General features: G+C 42.0%; 1 protein-coding gene across 1 annotated transcript; it reads right to left on the bottom strand.

Annotated features, from left to right (window-relative positions):
• Window positions 1–782: 782 nt before the first annotated feature.
• LOC119799826 (granzyme-like protein 2) lies at window positions 783–3,683 on the bottom strand. Its single transcript, XM_042054084.1, is given in 7 exon segments — window positions 783–935; window positions 1,320–1,505; window positions 1,507–1,575; window positions 1,782–1,914; window positions 2,227–2,377; window positions 3,371–3,448; window positions 3,560–3,683. Coding segments are annotated over 7 exon segments (894 nt in total).
• Window positions 3,684–11,576: the final 7,893 nt, after the last annotated feature.

Genomic DNA, 11,576 nt, shown 5'->3' with positions numbered 1-11,576 from the left:
TGCAGGCCTTGAAAAAAGGAAATTGTTTTTAAATGTAATCAGGCTGCCATCTATGACTAGGAGCACAAGCTGAATGCCGTATTCAGTGGATGTTCATGACTCAGCTCACATGAGGGCTCTGGGGAAAGATTATACCCAGTGGAGAAGCACTGAGCTGACCTGATGCAGTGGAAGCGACTTTACAGGTCTAGGCACACAACATTTGATCCTATGCTAAAGTTCCTGATCTGGGTGCTAGAGCTGTCGTGTGTCATCTCCTGAGTCACTCTGGGCAAGGTAAAGAGAGGTGAATGCAGTTCTTAGATGAGATGACAGCTGGGTAAAGAGGCATTGGGGCGCTGGACTAGGAGACCTGGAAGGAGCCTCAGAGAACAGTGGACTTCCTAGGACCTTAGAAATTCCTTAGAGGGGTGGGCAGAGTACTAGGGAAGGGCTTGTGAACTTTTCTTCCCTTTGTAGTCTGGTAAATTTGAAGAATTCAGAAATGAAGAAGGCATCCTTCTCCGACTAAATCAGTACTCTTCAGGACTGAAGTACTGGCCCATATATGTGCTGTAAGAATGGAGCTGGTGCATAGGTATGTGCAGGCTTAGTGAGAAGTATTTGAAGACAGCAACAATGAGATGAGAGGAGGGCGAAGAAGCTGGTGCACAAAAGTGGTTAAAATGTGAATTCATAGAAGAAAATGATGTCAGCACTTTTATGAAGACAGATTGTTTTATTAAGATTCAAATAGCTGTACCCCAGGATGTTGGACACTAGCCCCGATACAGAGCTTTCTTCTAGGATTGTTGCAGGAGTTTCATTGTTTCCCGAATCCAAGGAATAAAGCTTGAGATTCTGGTGAATACCCGAGGAGGTTTCTTGGTACAAAATTTATAACTGACAATACCCTGGGCCACATTGTCACATACAAACATGAAAAGGAGAAGTCCCTGTAAATATCGTCTTATCACGTCCAGCCACACTCATTTCTCCCCATTCTTCTCTGTTTCCACTGAGTCCTGGGTTTTCAAATGGAAAGACTAAGGGCTACCATGGACCTCTGTCCTAAATGGGATGAAGGTTCATGGACTCTGTCACACACTAAGTGGAGTGTCCCTGCCTAATGTGTCCTTTCTTTAGTCTCAGTAGACTGTAGTTCTCTTATTTTCCAAAAGTGAAAGGAGAGAGGATTGAGGGAAAATGTTGGATCCTTGTAGGCTGATCCCTACATAACCTTAGACTATCATCAGTTGTACAGTGGGAGAAGGCATGGCTGTGTGTCTGCATTATAACTCTGTCCCTGGGCAAACATTTGAAGACAGCTGTGTCCTTACCTTACCAGTAGCCTTCTTCTCTTTGGGATTCCCCACAGAGAGATGGATAGAGTTATTGTAGTCTCTGGACATTACTTGGCACATTTGACTATTTTGAACTTCTAGCTTTACTTCCTGAAGTGTGTTAGGTAGACTACAATTGACCAGTTGTCCCCAGCCTGCCATCATACATACCTGCCCAGGTTTTCACCCAGTCCTGGCTCTTTGGAAGGTCAATGGTCTTCACAGCATTACTGAGTTGAGCTTTGTGTTTCAGCTGGTCAGAAAGATGAAGAATAGTTCATTTCGCGCTTCTCAGCAAACTTATACCACACATGGGGTTGCCTGTACCTTCCCCACCTGCAGAGACCCCAAAGACCCATTGTATTACCTGGGACCATAGACCAGCCACCCAGAGAGAAGACTGAAAGCGTACCCTAGTAATCTCTGGTAGTGCAACAAAAATAATCAGTAAAATGGTACCTTCAGTAGCATAATGTCATTGACCTTTGTATCACGATTATAGCCCTTGTGACATATAGCTTTAACAACGGGGATGCGCTGAGTGTTATTCCATTGCTTAATATTGTGGGCACCCAACACTACATTTATTTCACTTGAAAATAAAATGGATTAAGCACAACATAGGAACAATCAATCAGTCTCTAAACTGAAGGTGGAGGGCTCAGTCTAAAGCAAAGCTTGACTGAGTCAAAGATCAAGAAAATAATGAGGAATATTGTGTTCTAGGTCTTCAGACAACTCCCCAGCCATTTAGATCCTTTACCTACACCATCTGGTCCCACAAGCAGTTTAGGTCAAATACAATAGTGAGGTTGATCTTCACCTTTAGTCTATGTTTAGGAACAACCCATATCTGTTGTTATTTGGTCAGTCCCAGGCAACAAAGCCAGTTGCTTCTTCTTACCTTCCATTACAGTGAGCTGCTGTCATTACAATGTCTTTTTCCACCAGGAAGCCACCACATTGCTTTCGATGTGATCGGCTTTCATAAATCTCTAAGAATGCCATGTAGGGATGGGAGTGGCATTTGGCTTCTGTACCCCAAAAGATTTTTCCTGGAAGAGAAAATTTGTTCTGCACCTGTGTGCTCATAGAAACTGTGCAACAAACCTGGTGGAGAAGAGAACCTTTTGTAGCATCTGTCACACACCAATAAAGGGTCCCTGACTTCCCAGGGGAGGCCTTAAAATCTCTGAGGAGCAGATGGGGAAGTGGGGTGGGTAAAGGAGAGAAAGAAAAGAGGAAGGAGGGGAACTGGGATTAGTATGTAAAAAAGTCAATTAATTGACTAATTAATTGATTAAAATAGGAAGGGTCCCAGGCTTCTGTGGATGATCACGCAGGGCTAAAGCATGATGCTACTTTTTCACTAGTTTTCAGTTTCTTCGTGTAGTAATGATGGAGCCAAGACTTCTCCCTGAGTCAGATACAACCTCAAGTACCCATCAAGGAAGAATTCAGCATACAGTGACCAGAAGATCTAAAATATAACCAATAAACCAACTTCTGCTGCTCCTCTGTCTCATGCTTCACCTGGAGTCCTTCTCAATTAAGTACTGAGCTTTGCCTAATGTTAGCACGATACACTAGTGGGTAGAAAACTCTGGCTGCCTTTTCTCCATTCTGATTAAGGAAGCATAGTAACTACACCATTCAGAAACAACAAGATTGTTCTCTAAACCATGAGGAAAACCTCAAATTGCTGTGCCAGAAGCTCGATCCAGGTGGCGGCTCCAGGATAAAGCGGCCACTCTTAGGTTTGGCCAACTAGAACTTTCAGGTGTCATTTTCAACTGTATCTTTCCAAGGGAGTGCTATGATATTTTTACAATTTCTCACTTTTATATGACTGAGATCTCACTCACCAGGAGCCATTACAAGTAGTTCACTGTGATTTCAGAACCCTCTTTATCCAGGGCTGGAGCTGGACTCAGCAAAAGTTGAGGTTAACGAAGTGAGAAGTAGACCTTAGACAGAGCCTGGCAGGAAGACTGTGGGAGTGTTAGAGGTGACACATGCCAGACTCTAGGGAAGGAATGGCTGCTTACTTCCTTCAGAGCTGAATGGCAGGACAGCCACCAGGAGGAACAGGAGCAGAAACGTCTTTCTCAGAGGGCTGACCAGTTCTCAATTGTCACCTGTTGTTGCCTCACACCTTCTAAGCATGTTGTATAGAAAGAGAGTCATGGACGATGACCACGAATTTCCTGTGTGATATTTAAGATCCGAGTTCTTGCCCCATGCATGTGGTGAACGTGCAGGAAGCACTTTGTCAGTCCGTTGCTGGTGAGCACGACCACATTCCCCACAGGAATGTTGGACCCTGAGGAGGGAGGAAGAGCCTGCTGAGGCCTTCCACATCGAGTAAAGAGGGAGTCCCCTTCTCATGTCAGTGATCAGAGAACTGCACTATGATGGCTTTGTGTCTTTAATTTGTGATCAGGAAATTATCTCCTTTAAAAATAGCATCTCTAAGCCGGGCGGTGGTGGCGCACGCCTTTAATCCCAGCACTCGGGAGGCAGAGGCAGGCGGATCTCTGTGAGTTCGAGACCAGCCTGGTCTACAAGAGCTAGTTCCAGGACAGGCTCCAAAGCCACAGAGAAACCCTGTCTCGAAACCCCCCCCCCAAAAAAATAGCATCTCTACATCCCGTAAAGTTCTCTAGGAGGAGCTCATGTCTAACTGCTTTTGGGGGGACCATGAGGACTTCTTCTGTTCAACATTTGAAGGTCCTCTTTTAAAATAAAATCCTAGAGAAAAGCTGGAGCACCTAGGAAAATCTCATGAACTTGGAACACTACTGTGAGGTGGGATGAAGTGCTAGTGTGGTGTTGGTGACACTGTCACGAAGGTATGACAGAAGAGGTAGCTTTATGGAAATGATTCCACATGCAAATATTAAGGGTCCAATGCAGTCTAAAAGGACAATGAAGTTCTCATCTTCTTGACACATCAAATGTTGAAATCATTTCATCAACAAAGTGGTTAGCGGCAGGAAAGGAGAGATGAAGAGCAGAAACAGAACGATGCTGGTCCTGCTGAGTGCCTGCAGGTGCTCTTCTTCCACACTGTCAGGCAGTCTGGTCCCCAGGGAAGAACGTGATGTAGGCAAAGCTAGTGTGCTGCTCACTTCTCTGTTTCCACGGAGTAAACACCTTCTCTCTCAGTCTGTCTCCCTGAAGAACCAATTTCTCTATCTCTCTCTGTATCCCTGAGGAACCTGCTTCTCTTCTCTGTTTGTCTCCCCTGAAGAATCAGTTCTAGTTCCTCTTGCAGCTTGCATATGCACGTACTTTTGAATGAAAATTCAAGTGCATTTCTTAGAACACCAGAGTCCTCCTGACATTTGAGGTTGCTTTTCTAGGCAATCTTGTCATCTATTATAGACACGGGGAGAGCTCTGATGTAGCTGTGTGTGCTCCTCATGCTGACTTTTCATCAGCCACAGCAAAGCTGGAATCATCAAACATATTCTCATCTTCATCCTCTCCCTAAGGAATGTGAAAGGGATTATCATTATATTGTTCCTCCATTAATTTACTTCAATCTTCTTCCCCTAATTTACAAATGATGAACACGTTTAGTGATGTTGGAATAATTATTAAATATTTGTATAGTGAAGTACTATATATCTACTCAAAATTCATGAGTTTAAACACATAGAATATTAAAGGTTTTAGATTATGATGTTACTCTGCAGCAGCTGATTATCATTTAGATGCATCAGGCCTGTGCTGTCACAATGCTCACTTCTGATTTCTTACATCTTGATAATGCTATCTCATTTTCCTGGTAGCTCAACGACTTTTGAGCATTTGGGACAGGCTCTTGGGCTAGCGTTCTGCCTTGCACTTGGTTCACATCTCCATTATCTCAGGGCTTCCTGGGACCAGGTCACATTGTCAAGAAGCCACACTGTGAATGTCCTAGTGACCCTGTGACCTTTCTCAGAGGTGACTGCGGTTCTGACCAGGGGATGGGGAATATGTGCAGAAGATTGAGCGCTATCTGTGGAATGAAGTTTGTTTGCTGCTGTGAGGATTTCACTGATGAAAGTGTAGTTGTCTGAGGACTTTGTGAGTTGAAAGAAGGGAAACAAATGGGGCCCACATTTGCATGGAATACCTGCATGTATGTGAGTGAGAGTTCAGAAAGGTAATGAGAAAGGGCCAGGATCAAATTCTTCATCTAATAACCAGATGCTATTAGATAGGTCAGGACTACGTTGAGGCCTCGAAAATGGGGAAATGTAAAAACTAGACTGAGAGCTGGGGAGGGGATGAGGTGATGACACAAAGCCTATCTGAACCTCTCTTTCTGATTTGGACCAGTAGGATGAATTTTCCAGGAGGGAGTTTGCTCTCATGTTTCCTGAGTTTTTAAGGCAGACTTCAGGGTGTAGGTAACCACAACTTTGGATGTTTTGGAAGAAACTCACGAGAATCACTTTTTTGTAGTTGGAAATGAGTGACATCAGACTCAGCTGAGAAAAGCCTGAAGTCTTGCCCAGGCCTCTGTTCCTGTTTCCAAGGAATACACATCCCCAGTTAAGATGATGCTCTTGTCCTGCTTGAGTGTTTCTTCTATCTCTTTTCAATAGAAGCCCCTACTTCAAGTAAAGTGCTACATGCAGTTGAGGTTATTGTTGTGTTGTTTCCAGGAACCACACTCAAGGGCTTTAATGTCTGCTGAGATGTTCACTGTGTCTCAGGATTGGATCCTTCCTCACTGGTTCCTTGAGTTTGTGATAGGAGGTCCCATCTTAAGGTGAGTTCCCACAGGAGAGGATCCTGGGACATGAATGGACTTCCAAGCACAAGAAGATGGCAGATGGAGAACTGGAGAGGAAGACAGAGTGGTACTCAAAGGATGCTGACTCTGACCTCTGTCCTACAGTAAGCACTCTCAGTTTGCCTACTGGGACTTCCTCCTTGCAGTTCCAGAGACAGGACAGAAGAGGGCCAAGGAGTCTATGTGAACTGATGCTCTTTAGAGCAAGGTGTGCTATAAAAACTCATGGTCTTGTCTTTTTCTTCTTCCCATGTAGATTAGATCTCCTGAGCAAATTGGGAGCATGGGAACCTTGGGGAAGGGTTGAAAGGGGAGGGAAGAGGAGGGGAGAGGCAGGGTGGGGAGCAGAGAAAAATGTAGAGCTCAATAAAAATCAATAAGAAATAAGAACTTCATGGTCTCTATTTGATTTGATGCTGAGACTCTTTTGGAGGAATTCTTCAGTCCATAGGTAACAAATAACACACCTAGATATTCATTCAATTACACAAACACAGGAATCTTGTAGAAATAGTTTATGTAACACTGCTGTTTTACTGGGCTGTAGGGATATCCGCAATTCCCAGGGTAATATAATTGGAGGTTCTTCTGTTATTGTGTTGTTTTCATTGGTTGAATAAAGAAACTGACTTGGCCTTTTGATAGGGCAGAACTTAGATAGGCAGAGTAGACATAACAGAATGCTGGGAGGAAGAAGGGCAGTGTGGCAGATGCCATGGTTCTCCTACCCGAGACGGATGCTGGTTACATTCATGCCAGTAAGCTACAGTCAAGTGGCAATACACATTAATGGAGATGAGTTAAACTAATATGTGAGAATTAGCCAATAAGAGGCTAGAAATAATGGGCCAGGCAGTGATTTTAATTAATACAATTTTTGTGTGGTTATTTCGGGGGCTAAGCTAGCTGGGCAGTGGGATGCAGCCCACCATTCCTCCTCCAACACCAAGGAGGTAGTGTTCAAGTCAGTGGAAAGAGAAGGAATAGGTCAGTTGGTTTCACATGAGACATCCTCCCCAGATACATATTAGAGAAGAGGAAGAATCATGAAAAATACTTAATAGGAGTTGTATCTGCTAAGAGTACAGACCAGGAATCAACTGTGTTCCTGAATTAACAAGATGGTGTGTGGTCACTTCCTTTCTGAGTCCTCCATTTTCATGGAGGTCAGTTGTGTCTATTGGTGCCTTTTAACATTTTTCTTTTGTTAGCCATGAATATTTTCATTAAATAAAATAGGAGCCATAGCAAACATCTAATACACATGGTCCACTCTGATTAAATGCTATGGGTATACTGATTCCTTAGTTCCCCTCTACCCTTTATAGGCAGCTCCACAATTTGAATGCCCTTGAATGTGATGGAATATGAGTGACAAACAGCTGGTCTTGCAGGACAATCCTGCGGGTTCCATGTAATGGAAAGTACTGGAGAGCTGGGAATCATGCAGTCTGCTGGTGCTGCTTTCTAGTAGAATTCTCAGTACCACACACTCTGCTGTGGGAACTCCTCCAGCCAATAGCCTTTAAGATACTGGCCCACTTTGGGCATAGTCTCATGTACTATGAATACAGATGAAAACCGTGAGCAGGCTTCTTGGCTACTTGATTCAGTTCCAGGTCCCAGCACATGCTGGGGGCTGCAGATCACTACTTTTTCTGTGAGTTTATCCTCAAATAAATAAACCTTTGTTAAACTCCATTCTGGGCTATTGTGGAACTTTTTTTTATATGCCAATAGTGCTCAAAGCCTTTTGTTGTGAGGATACACCAGGAAACAGTGTCTGTGGTAAAAATGACTGTGAAGATTGAATGGAATCCATTTTATTGGCATCTAAAAGGAGAGACAGGTATTCTAAAGAGGCTAGCAATTAGTCCAAGTATTATTGTAAAATGTAAAAAGCAGATGACATTATTTTAGTCTTCTGAAATCAAAGAAATATGGCATTATATTTTAACAGAATATATGTGAGGTTCATAATCTTTGTATATTTATATTTTGAAGAAAACATCATATATATTTTGTATGTTAATATAATAAAACTGAGAAAGAAAATGATTTGCTGTATCATTTTGGAAACAACTCAAAATTATATTTTTTCACAGGTCAATAATTCAATTTGTTCCACAATTAATTACTTAATGTCACAGAAAGTTTCTGATTATTTTTATTAATTGCATTTATTTACATATAAAATAAAAGCAATAGTATATAAAATATAAGCTTCCAAATAAACTCCTATCTGAAACACTTACATTGAAGTAGCAATATGCATACCTGTTTATTATATATTCTGTTATTATATTTGACTATTTGACTATTTTGGTCAGGTTAAAGAAATAGTGCCTGCATATATGATATCTGTAATATTAAGAACATGTTATGGTTCGTTTTGGCTGTTCAAGTCTGTCAATTGCCAGCATGAAGTTTTATCTCACTATTGCCTCATTAGAAATGGGTACAGAGCACATGGTCTTGGGTAGGTAAGGAAGGAGGTGCAAAAGGACTCCTGTAGATCAGGGAAAGGGGCTGGTCTGTGATGCTGACATCTTTGGTCCTTTCTCTTTCTTTGTCTTGACACTGCTTTGTCCAGATATGGGAATGGGTCATATTTTAATTTGTTTTAGGCCTGGTATGGCGAGACCCTTTGCACTGTGGTCCAGCTTCTCCTGAAGAAACTCTTTCATGCCTTCAAGCCACAAAGTGTTGAAGAGGTTACACTTTCGAGCACCACAGTATTTCAACATAACAAGTAAAACAAGAGGAGCTAACTGAAAATTTGGTAATTACAGTCTAAGCTTCAATTCAAATTACAATAGTCGAGACAATGGGGTATCTGCAAGGTCACGGGACTAAGCTAAAGGCCCATTAATAGACCTGGAAAATATAGTCAAAGAATGGTGGGGAACCTAACCCCAATGGGTCATCTAAGCCAAAGCTCCTGCATCTATGGCTCAGAGAATGTCCTGGAAGAGAGGCTGCAAAATTGTTCTAGCCAGAGTACCAGAAAGTTGAGTGTGAAACAGTCTCTCCTAGAAATGGCTGCATCAACAAGACTAGAGCAACAGCAACATCAATGGACATGTTAACAAGGAAGGGGGAAATCTTGCCAGACCTGACCCTTAAACAAAGAACCACAAGCAGCTATTGACTGCTGTGCGAAGGAGAATTAGTGTCCCCTTACTGGTTGCCCAATTCAGAGTGGTTGTCCTTGAACCAGAGACAACAAAATCAGACCCAACAGGTTATATTTATAACAATAACAGTTGGTGTGATGTGCTGGCTAATATATGACAACTTGACATAGGCTAGAGTCATCTGAGAAGAGGGAATATAAATTAAGAAAATACCTCCTGGGGCTGGAGAGATGGCTCAGAGGTTAAGAGCATTGCCTGATCTTCCAAAGGTCCTGAGTTCAATTCCCAGCAACCACATGGTGGCTCACAACCATCTGTAATGGGGTCTGGTGCCCTCTTCTGGCCTTCAGGCATACACACAGACAGAATACTGTATACATAATAAATAAATATTTAAAAAAGAAAAAAAAGAAAATACCTCCTTAAACTGACCAGTAGCAAAGTCTGTAGGGCATTTTCTTAGTGACTGATGTGGCAGGACCCAGCTCATTATGGGTGGTGTCATTCCTGGGCTAGTAGTCCTGAGTTCTATAAGAAAGCAGGCTGAGCAAGCCATACAAATCAAGTCAGTAAGCATTGTTCCTCCATGGCCTCTGTATTAGCTCCTGCCTCCAGGTTCCAGCTTTGAGTTTCTGTCCTGGCTTCCTTCAGAGATGGAGTGTGACCTAAGAACTGTAAGATGAAATGATCTCTTTCCTCCCCATCTTGCTTTGGGTCATGGTGTTTATCACAGTAACAGAAACTCTATCTAAACATATGTATAATCAACTTTCAATTAAAAACGCAGTGAAAGACACTAATACAAGAATGAAAATCGTGGCAAGGCCTGGGAGAACATTTGTGAAAGTTGAATCTAATAAAACAACATTAAGAACACAATTGTCAAGTAGATTTAAAATAAAGCCATACCAAATGAGTAAACCCAGTCAGGTGGTGGTGGCTCACTCCTTTAATCCCAGAATTCAAGAGGCAGAAGCAGGCAGATCACTGCGTTTAAGGTCAGCCTGGGCTACAGAGCAAGTTCCAGGGCAGCCATGGCTACACACAGAAACCCTATCTTGAAAAACAAAACAAAACAGTAAACCCCAATCAAAACAATGAGTCAAAGACCAGAAAGGACAGACACGCAGACAAAAAGAAATAGGCAGGTGAGGAGTAACTCCACACCATATTCCCGTTAGAGGGAAGGGCATTTAAATGATCAATGAGAAACCACTGCACAACTCTTAGAATGGTCAGAATACAAACCGCTGGCAAAAATGTGGGAAAAGAGGAGCTCTTATTTATTACAGATACTAAATGCTACCTTTGAGGGTAGTATAACTATTTCTCACAAAATTAAATTTACTCATACCATAAGGCCAGGCATTCATAAGAAAGAAAAAGTCACCGCATGTGATTAATTGGGAGCTAGGTGGACCCCTAAAAGAGCAAAGAGTAAAAACAAAAAAAGAACAACCAACAACACAGGAGTTTTAGAGTAGTTGAAATTCCATGACACTGTAATGATGAATACATGTACTGAAATATGTCTTTGTCCAACCCAAAGTTATGATATTTGAACATGCCTTGATGTAAACCATGCACTTTGATAGTGGTATATCAATGTAGGTTTATGGATTATACCAAAGGATTAACTTTGGTGGTGGGTTTAATAGTGGTTGAGGTTATGTGTGTAGGTTAGAAACATTTGGGTTAAAAAAAAAAAAAACCTCTACTTAAATATTTAATATGACTCTATAAAAACAGCTCTAAATATTAAACACATTTCAAGCAAAAAAACACATGCCATAACATAAAATATATTGGTAAATTGTTAGGTGCTGTTTAGGCTTGTGGGAAGCACACTGGGCATGAGGAGGACTTCCCTTGTAGTAACTCAATCGTGTTTATTTCAAAGATCATTCAAAAATCTTTGTTCTGGAGCATGGTGGTTCTCTAATACTGAGCCAGGGAGAGAGATAAACAGCAAACAGCCCAGGGCCTTAAAACCACTCTGCCACTGAGAGCAGCTAGAAGACTTGCAACAGAATTCATTCGAGTTTATACCACAGTATAAAAATGTCTGTGATGGGAATAGCTGACAGGCAACTCATCCATGGAGAAAATGCCTTATATAATCAGGACTCCCTAGTGGGTTTTTTAAGATTGTTTTATTAATTACGTACACAGTGTTTTTATTTATTATATATACATGTCTGCATGTATGCCTGTCAGCCAGAAGAAGACACCAGATCTCATTACAGATGGTCGTCAGTTACCATGTGGTTGCTGGGAATTGGACTCAGGACCTCTGGAAAGAGCAGCCAGTGCTCTTAACCTCTG

Source organism: Arvicola amphibius, chromosome 13, assembly GCF_903992535.2.
Source record: "Arvicola amphibius chromosome 13, mArvAmp1.2, whole genome shotgun sequence".
NCBI lineage: Eukaryota > Metazoa > Chordata > Mammalia > Rodentia > Cricetidae > Arvicola > Arvicola amphibius.
This window is presented reverse-complemented; position numbering and strand designations above follow the sequence as displayed.